Consider the following 13,746-nt stretch of genomic DNA (forward strand, 5'->3'; position numbering starts at 1 on the left):
ACAAAGGCCAAGAAAGCAGAGGGCTCACCAAATGAAGATGACAATTCAACTGAAGGCACCACGAGGGGGCACAGTGTTGGTGAGTATGGGCTAAGCAGGCTGGCTGTGACAGTATCAGGGAAGAGACAACGGGCCAGGTCGAGCTATCCTCATCCCTGCATTTGTGAATACTGCACAGAATTCTTCCTCTCCCCACTCCTCCGAGGAAATGCTCCCACAGAAATTGTTGACATTCTCCTGTGCACATTTCATATACAACTATGCTAATTGTGTTTACAAACTGGGAGTCTGGTTGCAAAAGCTAGAATTCTTTTTCTCTAAATCCTTTTGCTTCAAAGAAGAGGAAGAAGGAATTCTGCCTTATTTACTTTCAAATCCATATCTTAGACTTTAGATCTCATATTTAATTGAGACCTAATTCTCATTCACATGCCCCAACCACAAAATTTTGCATTTCAGCCAATAAAATTCTCATGGCTTATTTAACTTTTGACCAACTTGTACAGAACTGCGCTACAGACATCAGGCTATGGCCCTGTAGGCAGATCAACAAGAGTCGTTTGTTCTTTTTAAATCCTCAATCCAAACTGCACAGAACCTCGGCCTATTGTGTAAAAGAGTCCGGGGTCAGAGGGTCCCACCTGGAAATGAACACATTCATTAAAAAGGCTTCTAATATTTTCCAAGCTTTCTCTTATTCATGAGAATGGAACTGTCTGGATGAATTTATGTACTCAACTTGGCTTTTCCCATGATTCCTGTCTAAACTTTTCTGTTAGATTCTTGCATGAGCTTCCAGTGTAAAAGAGGACACATCTGCAAGGCTGATCAACAGGGAAAACCCCACTGTGTTTGCCAAGACCCAGTGACATGTCCTCCTACAAAACTCCTTGACCAAGTAAGTTTTCCACAAGATGGTCTTTAAGGGATATCAAACAGTGATTCGAATGAAAGTAATTTGCGATTGCAATCTTTTGTTTAAAAAAGTAAATGCGAGGGGAGTTCCTATCCTGGCTCAATGGTAACGAACCCCACTAGTATCCAGGAGGACGCAGGTTCGATCCCTGGCCTCGCTCAGTGGGTTAAGGCGTTGCTATGACTGTGGCATAGGCTGGCAGCTACAGCTCTGATTCGACCCCTAGCCTGGGAACTTCCATATGCCGCAAGTGTGGCCTTAAAAAGACAAAAAAAAAAAAAAAAAAAAATTAATAAAATGAAATAAGTAAGTGCCATGTTATCACTAATATTTAAGTAATAGTCAGTAGAAACAAATGCCAAGAAATGAAATAATTTCAACTGTGCCCTGAAAAGATAATCATTGATGTAGAATTTATCTTAAAACTCATTCTCTCCTTGGAACATCTGCCGTTTTTATTTTGAGTTTTTCTAGAGCTAAGTTGTCATCACCATTGGTGTAATTTAGTTGATTTTCTTGTGCTGCATGGGACAGTTGGGATTTAATAGGCTCATCTACCTGACCTCATCTTTAGTGTGAGCCACACGGGAAGTCCTACATCTTTGGCACAGCAGTTTGTTAGACAGCCTTGAATGAGCGGAGTGTTTTTCCACTGAACATTTGTAAAGTGGAGCTTTTTCCCATGCTTGCCTTTCCTAGGTTTGTGGCACTGACAATCAGACCTATGCCAGCTCCTGTCATCTCTTTGCTACCAAGTGCAGACTGGAGGGGACGAAAAAGGAGCACCAACTGCAGCTGGATTACTTTGGAGCCTGCAAATGTAAGAGTCCATCACTACTGCCAACCACCACTGCTGAGAGGGTTTGGGGTGAAACTGAATTATACATATTCATACTCACATACATGCAAACAACAACAACAACGACAACAAAAACTAACATACTTCTCTTTTTTTGCTTTTTTTTTTAGGGCTGAACCTGCAGCATATGGAGGTTCCCAGGCTAGGGGTCTAATAGGAGCAGCAGCTGCCAGCCACAGCCACAGCCACAGCCACAGCAACTCGGGATCCAAGCTGTGTCTGCAACCTACACCATAGCTCATGGCAACGCTGGATCCTTAACCCACTGAGTGAGGCCATGGATTGAACCTGCATCCTCGTGGTTCCTAGTCGGATTCATTTCTACTGCGCCACAATGGGAACTCCAAAACTAACGTAGCTCTGAATCCAGACTGCACATTAAAATAACTGGGAAGATTTTTTGAAAATTAAAGGAATAATACCCAGACTTTAACTACAAGAGATTCTGATTTAATTGGGTTAGAACCTTAATTAGCTGGAAACTTGGCATTGTTTCTTCATTTGTTTTTCAAGTAACCTAGACAATTCTGATGTGCAGCCAGGGTTCAGAACCACTATGCTATCCATTCAATAATTGAGATGAGTCACTGGAGTTTTGTTAAATTAGTTGTCCTCTTCCCAGTTAAGCAAGTGCCAATAAGTTTTAAGGACAACCTAGTCTTCCAGAATTTTTTTAAAAGGTTCTTGCTTCCCCAGGATACTCTCAATTCTGTCTGGATCTCCTGGTTGCTAAGTGATTTTCCACATTAGCAGTGCTCACTCACCTCCCTCTCCTTCTGGACACACGAGAGGATTCAGCTTCTCAGCCCCCTTGATGTTAGATGCAGCCATAGGAGTCGCTTTGTCCAATGAAATCTGAGCAAAAATCATCATGTGAGTTCTGGGCAGAAGCGTATAAGAGCTGGTGTGTGGCTCTTCACCCTTCATCTCGTCTTGAGATGGTGTTGAGAGGGTGAAGTCTCCACCATCCGGAGCCCCGAGAGCCAGCGATGAGCAGAGCTCTCCTGCCGACTCGTGTGGGATGTGAAGGAGGATCAAGAGGTAAACACTTGATGGGATGTACAACAGGATGACGACAAAACACTCAACACTGCTGTATTTCACAGGTGCCGAGAAAGTAGACCATGAAAGTTCTTACCACGAGGAAATAAAAAATTGGATAACCATGAGGTGATGAATGCAGCAATCACTACACGATAGATGTGTGTCAAGTCATTTTGCTGCACACTTTACACTTAGAGTGTGGTATGTCAATTATATCTCAATGAGCCTGAAAAAAAGAAGTAAACTTTTTTTCCTTTAAGCCACAGAGATTTAACATTGTTACCACAGTATAAGCTAACTTCTGCCTTTTTCTCTTTTCCCCTAAGAAACAGCTCTTGCGACCTCTACCTCGTAATTCCAACTCTCTGATTCTGGAGCAGTGGTTCTCAGCCCTGGCCACACATGAGAATTACCTGTGGAGGTTTTTAAAGCATCCTGATTGGATTCTCATCTCCAATCAAATCAGAATTTCTTTGAACAGAAGCTGGCATCTTTGGGATGCTTTTAAAACACTCCTGGCAATTCTGCTGTGTCACCAGGATTAAGGACCACTGCTGTGATGGAGGGGCAGTGAGGAAACTGCCAGTCACTGGAAGTCATTAAGCATCCTGTCATGAGGACAATCCTCAGGGCAGGAGTAAGAACCAAAAGTCAAGATCAATTTATTTTCTGCTTGGAACAGCTATTCCTGCTTGTACGGACTTTGAAGTGACCCAGTTTCCTCTAAGGATGAGAGACTGGCTCAAGAATATCCTCATGCAGCTTTATGAGCCTAACCCTGAACATGCTGGATATCTAAATGAGAAGCAGAGAAATAAAGTAAGTTAACCATGGCTCAGCTGCCTGGGCGTCTGTCTGCGGGCCTGGAAAAGGTGTCAGGGGCTGGGGCCAGGGGCAAGGGCTGCCTTCCACTGCATATCAGCAACCACACTTGGTTAACATATAGCAGTGGTCATCGTTCAGGCCACAAGGTTTGGGAAACAAACCTCATTCCTACACAAAGCGCGGTGGCCTGAGCAAGGGCTCTTGAACTCATACCTAGGCCAAGATCTGTGGAGTAAAGTAAACCTCCATTCAGCATTTACATGTTCAGGCCCAGACATATTATTTAAGTCAAAACATCTCTTTTTCTTTCATAGGCCAGACAGAGGTGTGTGATATAAGGGAAACCCACTACTAACGATGTCAGTAATACATTAAAATTTAAAAGTGGAGAAGATTGATCCTAAAAGCGCCCAAAGAAAACTCATTCCCCAGGGAGTTACTGAGTATATCCCCAGTACCCGGAATGGATTTACATGTTGGAAACACAGCCATGAACCAAACAAAAATCTCTGCCTTTGTAATCTTACATCCTACACAAAGAGATGATATACAGTAACATAAACATGTATGCAAATATGAACATGCACGCAAATATATAAACATATGCAAGAAAATATTTATGCAAATACACATATAAGTTAAGTCAGGTGGGATGAAACATGCCATAAAGAAAAAATAAAAGGAGGTTGTGCATTAATTGTGTCAGATGCTGTTTATAGGTTAAGGATTAAGAGTTGGCCCCTGATTTGGCATGTGGCAGTCATAGTTGACCTTGACAGGAGCTGTTTCTGCAGAGCAGGAAAGAGAACATCCTGCGTGGACTGCCTTCAAAAGAAAATAGGAGGAACGGTGTGGGAAAAGTGAAATGGGGTGGCAGAGAGAGAGAGGAATGTGAGTTCAAGTGTCCTCTTGCAGTTCCCATCCTGGCTCAGTGGAAAGCAATCTTACTAGTATCCATGAGGATGCAGGTTCAATCCCTGGCCTCGCTCATAGGTTAAGGACCTGGCACTGCCGTGAGCTGTGGTGTAGGTCACAGACCCAGCTTCGATGCCGTGTTGCTGTGCCTGTGGCTATAGTTCCGATTAGACCCCTAGCCTGGGAACCTCCATATGCCAAGGGTGAGGCCCTAAAAAGACCAAAAAAAAAAAAAAAGAGCCCTATCTACCATCAGGAGATGGTAGAGGATGTTTGTGTGCTTCTGGAAATAACCCAGCAAAGAAGGAAAGGTGCCCAACTGTCACAGCGTATTCTTGAGTAGATGAGAAGGGGTGAGCTTCTGAGCGCCAGGGAGGGGCTGGACTTAGATGAGGAGCATAGGAAGTTCACCCACAGTGACAAGGAGGGACATTGGTAGCTGTGTTCATGGGAACGGGTAGAAGTTCTGTTCTGATTGCTTCCAATGACTCAGTGAAATAATGGGCAACGGCACCAGCTGAGAGTTTTATATGTACATACACGCATTGCCCCTAAATAATTTCTAGCCTCTCTCTCTCACAACACGTCGTCACAGACAGGCTCGAGAGCATGAGATACACAACAAGGAGATGTCAATGAGGGGGCCAACCCAAGACTCAGCAGGCATGGGGTGGAAATACAGGGAGAATCAAGAACAGAGAACACCAGGGGGGAAGAGCTGGACACCTCACTAACGAATGAACGATTTTGTCTAGGTCAGTTCAGCCCTTTCCATTAAAACCCTCTCACAGTTTGAAGAAATGTGGTGAACCTTACTCGGTTAAAAGATCAAAAAAGACAAATTTCTTCTGAAAACCGCAGTTATTTTTTTAATGTCTGCTGTTATTCTGTGTAATAAGAAAGGCTCAGCGTTCTCTCTGTGGTTGCTGCTGTAACGTGGGTTCGATCTCTGGCCCAGAGACTTTCATATGCCACAGGCACAACCGAAAAAAATAAAAAACAAACATAATTCTCAACTTAAGGAAAAAAAATAAGAAAGAAGAAAGGCTGTAGCGTTGATGAGAAGGCGCGTAATGGGTTCTCCAGTGACGTTCTGCACTGGGTTTCCTCTGCCACGTTGAGTTCCTATCCCCGAGAGGTTTAGCGAGCGAGAATTCCACTTCACTTGTCTGATTCTCTGATGATGTTCTCCCTTCCTGATCGCAGGTCAAGAAAATTTACCTGGATGAAAAGAGGCTCTTGGCTGGGGACCATTCCATCGACCTTCTCTTAAGGGACTTTAAGAAAAACTACCACATGTATGTGTATCCCGTGCACTGGCAGTTCAGTGAGCTTGACCAACATCCGCGGGACAGGTAAAAGCCTTTTATTTTCCCATGACCAGGGCACCTCCCCGATATAAGGGCTATCTATACTAAGAGAATTCTAAACAGATTCAGGAAATTTCCCAGTTCTATTTTTTTATTTTTTTATTTTATTTTATTTTTTTTGGCCACATGCACGGCACGTGGAAGATCCCAGGCTAGGGATCCAACCCGTCCCAAAGCAGTGACCCCCACGGTGACAGCATCGGACCTTAACCCACGGCACCACAGGGGAACACCCCCAGTTCCATTTTAGATCACAGAAGTGCCAAACAAATCTGGTCAGCAGTCTTAACAGAAAGCCGCTTTGAAAGTAACAGAACACGGCCACATCCCAGCTCCTAAGTTTACATGTTATGACCCAGCCCTCGCCTCCCGGCTCCTTGGCCTGGAGAGACTCTTTCAACTTTCCCAGGCCAGGGGTCAAATCAGAGCTGCAGGTGCCGGCCTATGCCACAGCCACAGCCACAGCCACGTGGATCTGAGCCGAGCCTGCAACCTATACCACTGCTCACGGTAATAGAGATCCTTAACTCACTGAGCAAGGTCAGGGATCGAACCTGCATCCTCATGGATACTAGTCAGGTTCGTTATCTGCTGAGCCACAATGGGAACTCAAACTTTTTCTCGTTCTTGATCCTAAATTCCCAGGATAATCTGATTGGCCCCACTTGGGTCAAGCACCTACATCTGGAAGCAGTACGGACGGCCGGTGGGAAGAGCCAGGTTGTGCACACACGATTGCTTGGTTGTACCCTCATAAATTCAGAGTGCAGGGGTTCCTAGTGAAGAAGGAAGCCTTGTGTGAACTGACATCCCCAAAGCGTCTGCCTCCCCCATAAGCAGTTTATTTCATTTGCGGCTTCTCAGGAATGTACTGCATATTTGTCATCCTCGCGACCTTGTGGAAGAAAAATGCCCTTGGTGATCCTAAGAGCCAACTTTTCTTAAATGAGCTACTCAGTTAACAGGCTGCCATCTATCTCATTGCAGAGTCCTGACCCACTCTGAGCTCGCTCCTTTGCGAGCATCGCTGGTGCCCATGGAACACTGCATAACACGCTTCTTTGGAGAGTGTGACCCCAACAAGGATAAGCACATCACCCTGAAGGAGTGGGGCCGCTGCTTTGAAATTAAAGAAGGTAAATTCGTCATCAGCCTAGGGAGAGGGGTGTCCTCTTGTCTGGATAAGCCCTAAGCCCTGCAGCCCTCACAGAGGGGTCCTGCTGTGGGTTCTAACTGGAACCTAGAGACCACAAGGTGGCAGCGTCTCAGGCAGAACCACTGTCACGGCAAGGTTCTTACTTCCTTCGTAATTCTCAGTTTTCAAAGGGTAGCGAGGGTGCATATTTAAGAGATGGAACTGCACTGAGGTCTCAGAAGTTGGCCAAGCCCTAAAAAAGTGATGTGAATCCAGAGCGCTAAGCCATCTCAGACGACTACCCTTCTGAGGAAGGAAGGACTTTATACCCTTCCTGAACCCGAGTATTGGGCCAAACTTTAAAAAATCATATGTGAAGAGTAGAACAGCAAGCCTGATTCTAAAAATGGGAGATGCCAGAAGAATCTAAGAATTTATTACCAACACACTAGAGATTTTCATCAGTTGTGCCCAGATGTTATTTCTTTAATCTAAAAGTGACCTATTCCTGCATCTTCAGTGACCAAAAAGAAAAGAAATTTAAATCCTTCCTACAGTGGAGGAATTTAAATTTAGACATTTGTTTTGCTAGGTTATGTCATCCTCTGCTTCTAAGTTACAGTTGTGATGTGCAAGTAAGTTTTTAATAATTGAGATTTGAAAGATGTTCCCAAAAGAGCAATCGCGACTGTTTGCAGAATGTAAATCGACGGTGAACATCACGTCTCTAAAGCAGAAATGTGACATATATGTTCGTGGCACACATACATGTAGGGTGAACATGCAGCTAAGAAATAAAGAAAAGCAAGTTCATCAGAGGTCAGGATTTCCCCCAAAAGAGGTAAATTGTGTGGACTTGAAAAACATTCTTGGAGTTCCCATCGTGGCTCGGTGGTTAACAAATCCGACTAGGAACCATGTGGTTGCAGGTTCCATCCCTGGCCTTGCTCAGTGGGTTAAGGATCCGGCATTGCTGTGAGCTGTGGTGTAGGTCGCAGACGCGGCTCGGATCTGGCCTTGCTGTTGCTCTATCGTAGGCCGGCGGCTACAGCTCCGATTCGACCCCTAGCTTGGGAACTTCCATATGCCGAGGGTGCGGCCCTAGAAAATACAAATATATATATTCTTTACACATGGGTATGATGCCTTGAAACTGGAAATAAAAAGGTGGAGTGTGGAGATTAGTTATTTACTGATAATTATTTTGTGAGACAGGCACAACTGTCACGAGTAAAGAATATGTTTGTAAGCACCTAGTTCTGCGCATTAGCTGCTATTCCTGCACAACAAGTTGCCCTAAAGCTTCGAAGCTTAAAATCTCTCTCGGTTTCTGAGGAGTCTGGGAGTAGCTTACCTGGATGGATCTGCTTTAGATCTGCTCTAAGCTCACCTACATGCTATGGCAGGAGGCTTCAGTTCCTCAGCACGCGGTCTTTTCTACGGGGCTGCTCATAACATAGCATCTGGTTTCCTCCAAGCCGGTGATTAGGGAGAGACTTAGAAAGAGTCCAAGACCGAAGCAGTACTGGCCTTTGGAATCGCATCTCGGAATGACATACTTCTGCCATATTCTCTTGGTCACACAGTCTAACGCTGCCACAGTGAGGAAGGGGACCACAGGAGGGGGGGATCACTGGGGACCGTGGTGGAGGCTGGCAGCCCATGAGCTTTACACCCCATTAACATCGATAGGAAATTAACAGGATATTAAGACCCAGCCTCGTGCAAATAATGCCAATTTCCTTTCTAACATCTATTCTATAAGCACAGTACTTTCAAATTCAAATACCTCCCTAAGAATGGCTAACACTGTTTTTCCCAATTCCTGTTAAAAAGACAACATGTACCTAAGAACAGCTGCCCGGCCCCTGCCCTCGACCATTATCAAGAGAAGAACTTACCTGGGGCAGGACATATGTATCTCTGCCCCCCATATACGGTGGGTGATTTTAAAGGAGTGGCCCAAAGGCAAATTTAAACAGAGGTGATTTAAGGAAACCAGTCACACTTTCCTGTCCCCTTTGAAACTTCTGGCAGTTTGAAACCCCAGCATGTGGGCTCACTGGGGCTCTGTGCTGGGTGGTTGTCTGGGAGGGGCAGGAAGGGCTTAAAGTTCAGCGACTAGCAAAGCTCCTAATGATCTTGTTTGTTCACTGTGGTTTGGCCATGATTGCGCTATTTTGAAGAAGGGAAAGAATTATCACACAGTAAGCCAATAAAGCAGTATCAAATATGCAGTCAGAACATGTAAACAAGTTACTACTTTGGGATGCTGCTAGGAAAAACTAAAAAAAAAAAGTCTTTTTGTCAGTATACCCTTTACTCCCTTAGGACTGAGAAACCCACAGGACAAGATAAATTTTAGCCAGAGTTGTCCTGAATTTTTAACTTCCTTTGCTCTAAACTAGATGTGCTAAAATATTCCAGCTCCGCCATTAACCAGTGAGTGAGGACGGATCCTCAGCAAGTCTCATTTTCCTTGTGTGTAAAAATGGGATTCAATTAAGGAGTCATTTATTTAATGCCTACGACATACAATGTATTGACATATAGCCATGCTGATCTTTAGGAAAACCTTCCAAGTGAGATGAATAGGGAAACCAGTCACATCATGCAGGTCCTACCTAGCCAGTTAAAGATATTATCCTCTGAGTCTTGAAGGTCCATCAAAGTGTTTTAAGCAAGGGAGTGATTTCACTTGATTTTTTGTTTGTTTGTTTGTTTGTTTCTTAGGGCCGCACCCATGGCATATGGAGGATCCCAGGCTAGGGGTCAAATCAGAGCTACAGCTGCCGGCCTACACCACAGCCACAGCAATGCAGGACCAGAGCCTCATCTGCGACCTACATCACAGCTCATGGCAATGCCAGATCCTTAACCCACTGAGCAAGGCCAGGGATGGAACCTGCAACTTCATGGTTTCTAGTCGGATTGGTTTCCGCTTTGCTACATATTTAAGAAAGATTCTTTTGGTTACCTTGTGGATAAGTCAGAGAACAGTTACAGTAAATCCAGGCAAGAGGTGATATGAACTTGAGTTAGGTGGTTATAGTAGGGGAAAGAAAAGCATTAAAGTATATATTAAAAAATATCAACAGGGGTTCCCTTGTGGCTCAGTGGGTTGAGGATCCAGCATTGTCACTGCTGTGGCTCTGGTTACTGCTATGACATGGGTTCAATCGCTGACCTGGGAATTTCTGCATGCTGTGGGTGCACCCCCCGCCCCCAGTCAGCATATTCAAGATATATTCAAGAATATAAACATCTTCAAGATGTATAGCATACAGAAATAATAAGACAATGTTTTATAGGAAGCATGTGGAGGCAGACAGCAGCCACTTCAGAGACTGAGAGGAAGAGAAGTACAAGGCCTAGGTTCCTAGCTCAGGCCAGGCAGGTAAAGAGAGGGACCTTCCACTGAGACAGAAAACACAAGAACAGAAGCAGGTTTGGGGGGACATGATCAATTCCATTTGTGACACATTGAATTTTGAAGTACTTAGGTGATAAAGTTCAGTTGATAGTTGAATATCTGGATGTGCTTTTCAAGACAGAGTTTGGGAATTTAAGTACATATTTGGCAAGTATAAGCATACAAAAAGTAATTGATACCAGGGAACAGGAATTAATTCCCTGAGGAAAATGTGCTGAGTTAATGGAAAAGGGTCATGGGTTGAACACCAAGGAACAGCATCTCGACAGTGGAAGAAGGAGTTCAGGAAGGAGAATGAAAAAGCTCCTGGAAGGAAAAAGAAAACAGGATAGTGCCATGTCTAAGGAGATGTTTCAAGAGCAGGAACAAAGCACAGAGCTCAATGCTGCTGAGATGTCAAGGAAGATACAAGACTAAGAACATCCTTTGGACGCAGGAATAAGGATAGCCCAGATGGCCTTGGTAAGAGCAGTTTTGGTGGAATGGTAGAGATGAAAGCCAGACCTTGAGAAAGAACATGGGTGTTTGAAGGCAGCGACGAGCTAGAGAGGGATACGGACTTGAGGGAAGAATTTCTAAGAGTAAAAGAGGCTTGAGCTCTCACGCATTCACTCACTCAGTCAGTCATTCTGGTGGTCTAGATAGTGCCGGGCACCGTTCTCAAGACTGGATATGCCGCGTATTTAAACATGAATGGGAAGGACCCAGTGAAAAAGGAAAGACTGTGGATGTGAGAGAGAAAAAAAAAAAGAGGAACATGGGGGAGAATTCTGGAAAGGTCAGATTAGATCCTAGGCACAAACCAAGAATTAGCCTCACAGTCAGCAGGAGGGACATCCCCCTTCTGAACACCAGAAAGAAGACATAGAATATGAGTGCAAATATCAGTGCCTTTATAGGTAATAAGCCTAGTACCCTATTTGACAAACGAAGCCAGTACTCAAAGGAAATATAAGACGAAGACTTACATTGAGCAGGAAAATTACCTGGTGTTCCAGACAGGGTAGCATGCTTCCAATGAATCTGCTTTAGGTATCTGTTCAATTAAGGAGTACAGTGGGCCACACTGGTAAGGGGTGGCCTTATATTCCCCAGAGGACGCTGTCTTCTTCCATAAGTGTGGCAGCAAGTTCTTTTAAAATTCCTTGATTGGAAATCTGATATAACTGGCACTATATTTCTATTGATTTCGATTATATTTTGGCAACCCTTATAGAGTGGTATACTTGGCATTTTTTGGCTGGGTCTCCCCTCAGTCACTACTACCAGTGGTTCTCGAACTACCTGCAGAGTTTTCTAAATGTATGCATGCCCTTGGCCACCACTGGAGATGCTGATTCAGGAGGCCGGGAGTGAGGTCCAAGGATACACATATTTTTAAAATATCATGGGCCATGTTGATGCCCTACCAGAACTGAAAACCACCATCTTACTGCCTTACCGATGGCTTCTCTGACCTCCCAGTTCTAAATCGTTGGTTTATATTACTGTTCTGGCTACTTTCTAAAAGGGTGTTTTGTTTTTGTTTTTTACAGAAGACATAGATGAAAATCTCCTGTTTTGAATTAAGATTTGAAAGAACTCAAACTTTTCTGCATCCTCCTGTTTTGATCACTTCTCAAGCATATGCAACGTGATACTTATAGATTTATATTTAGCAAAATGCTTGCATGTCTAAGAAGACAATGAGAATAACTGCTTGATAACAGTATGTACACCAGGCATTTAACATTAACTTTGGAAATAAAACGTTTAAATTAAGTAAAGTCAGTATTTGCAAAATACTATACACTGTGAACAGTTTAACTCCTCACTCCCTGCACCCATTCACAAAATACTTAGATTATAACACTCAAAAAAAAAAAAAAATACATTCATTTTGTCCATAATATCATGTGCACTTCAAAAAAGTGAAATAATGTTCCTTGTTGCTGATGTGTTTTCAATATCTTAATATTCTAATAAAATCTATAAAAATCTAAATGTTTATTCAAGCCTGTTTGCAGTCATTTACTTAAACAATTACATGTGAAAGACCAACCCAGGGTTCATACTTCACATAAAATTATAATCACACTTTCTAGACTTTACTGCTTAAAAAAAAAAAAAAAGTGTGAATGTGGTTGGGGGAGATAGTTCCTCTGGGAAGCAAGTATTTAGCTCTTGAAAGTGTTTTGTCACGATGTAAGTTTAAACAGAAAAAAACTGAATTCAAGTGCTCTTCTTCAAATTCAATTTAAAATATGGATGATTTTGCACTGCTTGATACAACTAATTTTAGTTTTTGTGCAGGTGTACATGTGCGTCTGGGGAGAGGAGGCCCAGCAAAATCTCTACATATTTCATGTCAAAATAAAGAGAATGTACAGATAACACACAGTGGAGAGCCCTGTCCAATGCAGTCAGAGATGAATAGCACTAGCATAAGTTGATAGCAAGAAAATGTGTCTTCGAAATTTTTTAATATAGTAAAAACTAGATGGCAAAAATATAAAAGACACCAAAATTAAGCTTTTCAAGGTTTAAAGCAAGGCAAAAACAGAAACTGTCACCCAGTTTATTCTACTTACAGTATTTAAAAGAAAATAAAATGGTGTTTCACATATTTAAACCGCTTTGATTATCTTTATTCAAATAATCAAAAATTTGTTCAGGAGTTCCCGTCGTGGCGCAGTGGTTAACAAATCCGACTAGGAACCATGAGGTTGCGGGTTCGATCCCTGCCCTTCCTCAGTGGGTTAACGATCCGGCATTGCCGTGAGCTGTGGTGTAGGTCGCAGACGGGGCTCGGATCCCGTGTTGCTGTGGCTCTGGTGTAGGCCGGTGGCTACAGCTCCAATTAGACCCCTAGCGTGGGAACCTCCATATGCCGCGGGAGCGGCCCAAGAAATAGCAACAACAACAACAACAAAAAAGACAAAAAAGACCAAAAAAAAAAAAATTTGTTCAGAGTTTTACAGTCACTGCCCCTAGCAATTTTATCTGAAGGACACTTAAAGAAGTTTTTTTTGTTTGTTTTTTGTTTGTTTGTTTTTTATGGAAGTTCCCAGGCCAGGGATTGAATCTGAGCCACAGCTGCAGTAACGCTGGATCCTTTAACCCACTGCACTGGGCCAGGGATCAAACCCATACCTCTGTAGCAACCTGAGCCACTACAGCCAGACTCTTAACCCACTGAACCACAGCAGGAACTCCTGGAAGTTCGTTTTTTATCAGAATAATCTCTGATTCATTTTTAAATTATATTTT

The 13,746-nt window shown here is 43.4% G+C and overlaps 2 protein-coding genes across 5 annotated transcripts in view; one reads left to right on the forward strand and one right to left on the reverse strand.

Annotated features, from left to right (window-relative positions):
- Window positions 1-12,486, forward strand: part of SPARCL1 (SPARC like 1) — a 44,031-nt gene extending 31,545 nt beyond the window's left edge. For 2 of the 4 annotated variants that reach the window (NM_001097422.2, NM_001435047.1), the window contains 7 exons: window positions 7-79; window positions 780-898; window positions 1,616-1,736; window positions 3,502-3,638; window positions 5,766-5,914; window positions 6,917-7,065; window positions 12,033-12,486. In NM_001097422.2, the coding sequence (NP_001090891.2) occupies window positions 7-79; window positions 780-898; window positions 1,616-1,736; window positions 3,502-3,638; window positions 5,766-5,914; window positions 6,917-7,065; window positions 12,033-12,061 (777 nt within the window). In that variant the 3' untranslated portion in view covers window positions 12,062-12,486. Of the gene's footprint in view, window positions 1-6; window positions 80-779; window positions 899-1,615; window positions 1,887-3,501; window positions 3,639-4,738; window positions 5,915-6,916; window positions 7,956-9,990 lie in introns of all 4 variants that reach the window. The other 2 variants (XR_014811768.1, XR_014811769.1) reach the window with 2 other exon arrangements.
- The window catches only part of NUDT9 (nudix hydrolase 9), an 89,624-nt gene that overhangs the window by 35,783 nt on the left and 40,095 nt on the right, over window positions 1-13,746 (reverse strand). The window lies entirely within an intron of this gene.

This window comes from Sus scrofa, chromosome 8, assembly GCF_054392235.1.
Source record: "Sus scrofa isolate SSC_HxYL_T2T_F1_AM1 chromosome 8, Sscrofa_HxYL_maternal_Yorkshire_Landrace_v2.0, whole genome shotgun sequence".
Classification (NCBI taxonomy): Eukaryota; Metazoa; Chordata; class Mammalia; order Artiodactyla; family Suidae; genus Sus; species Sus scrofa.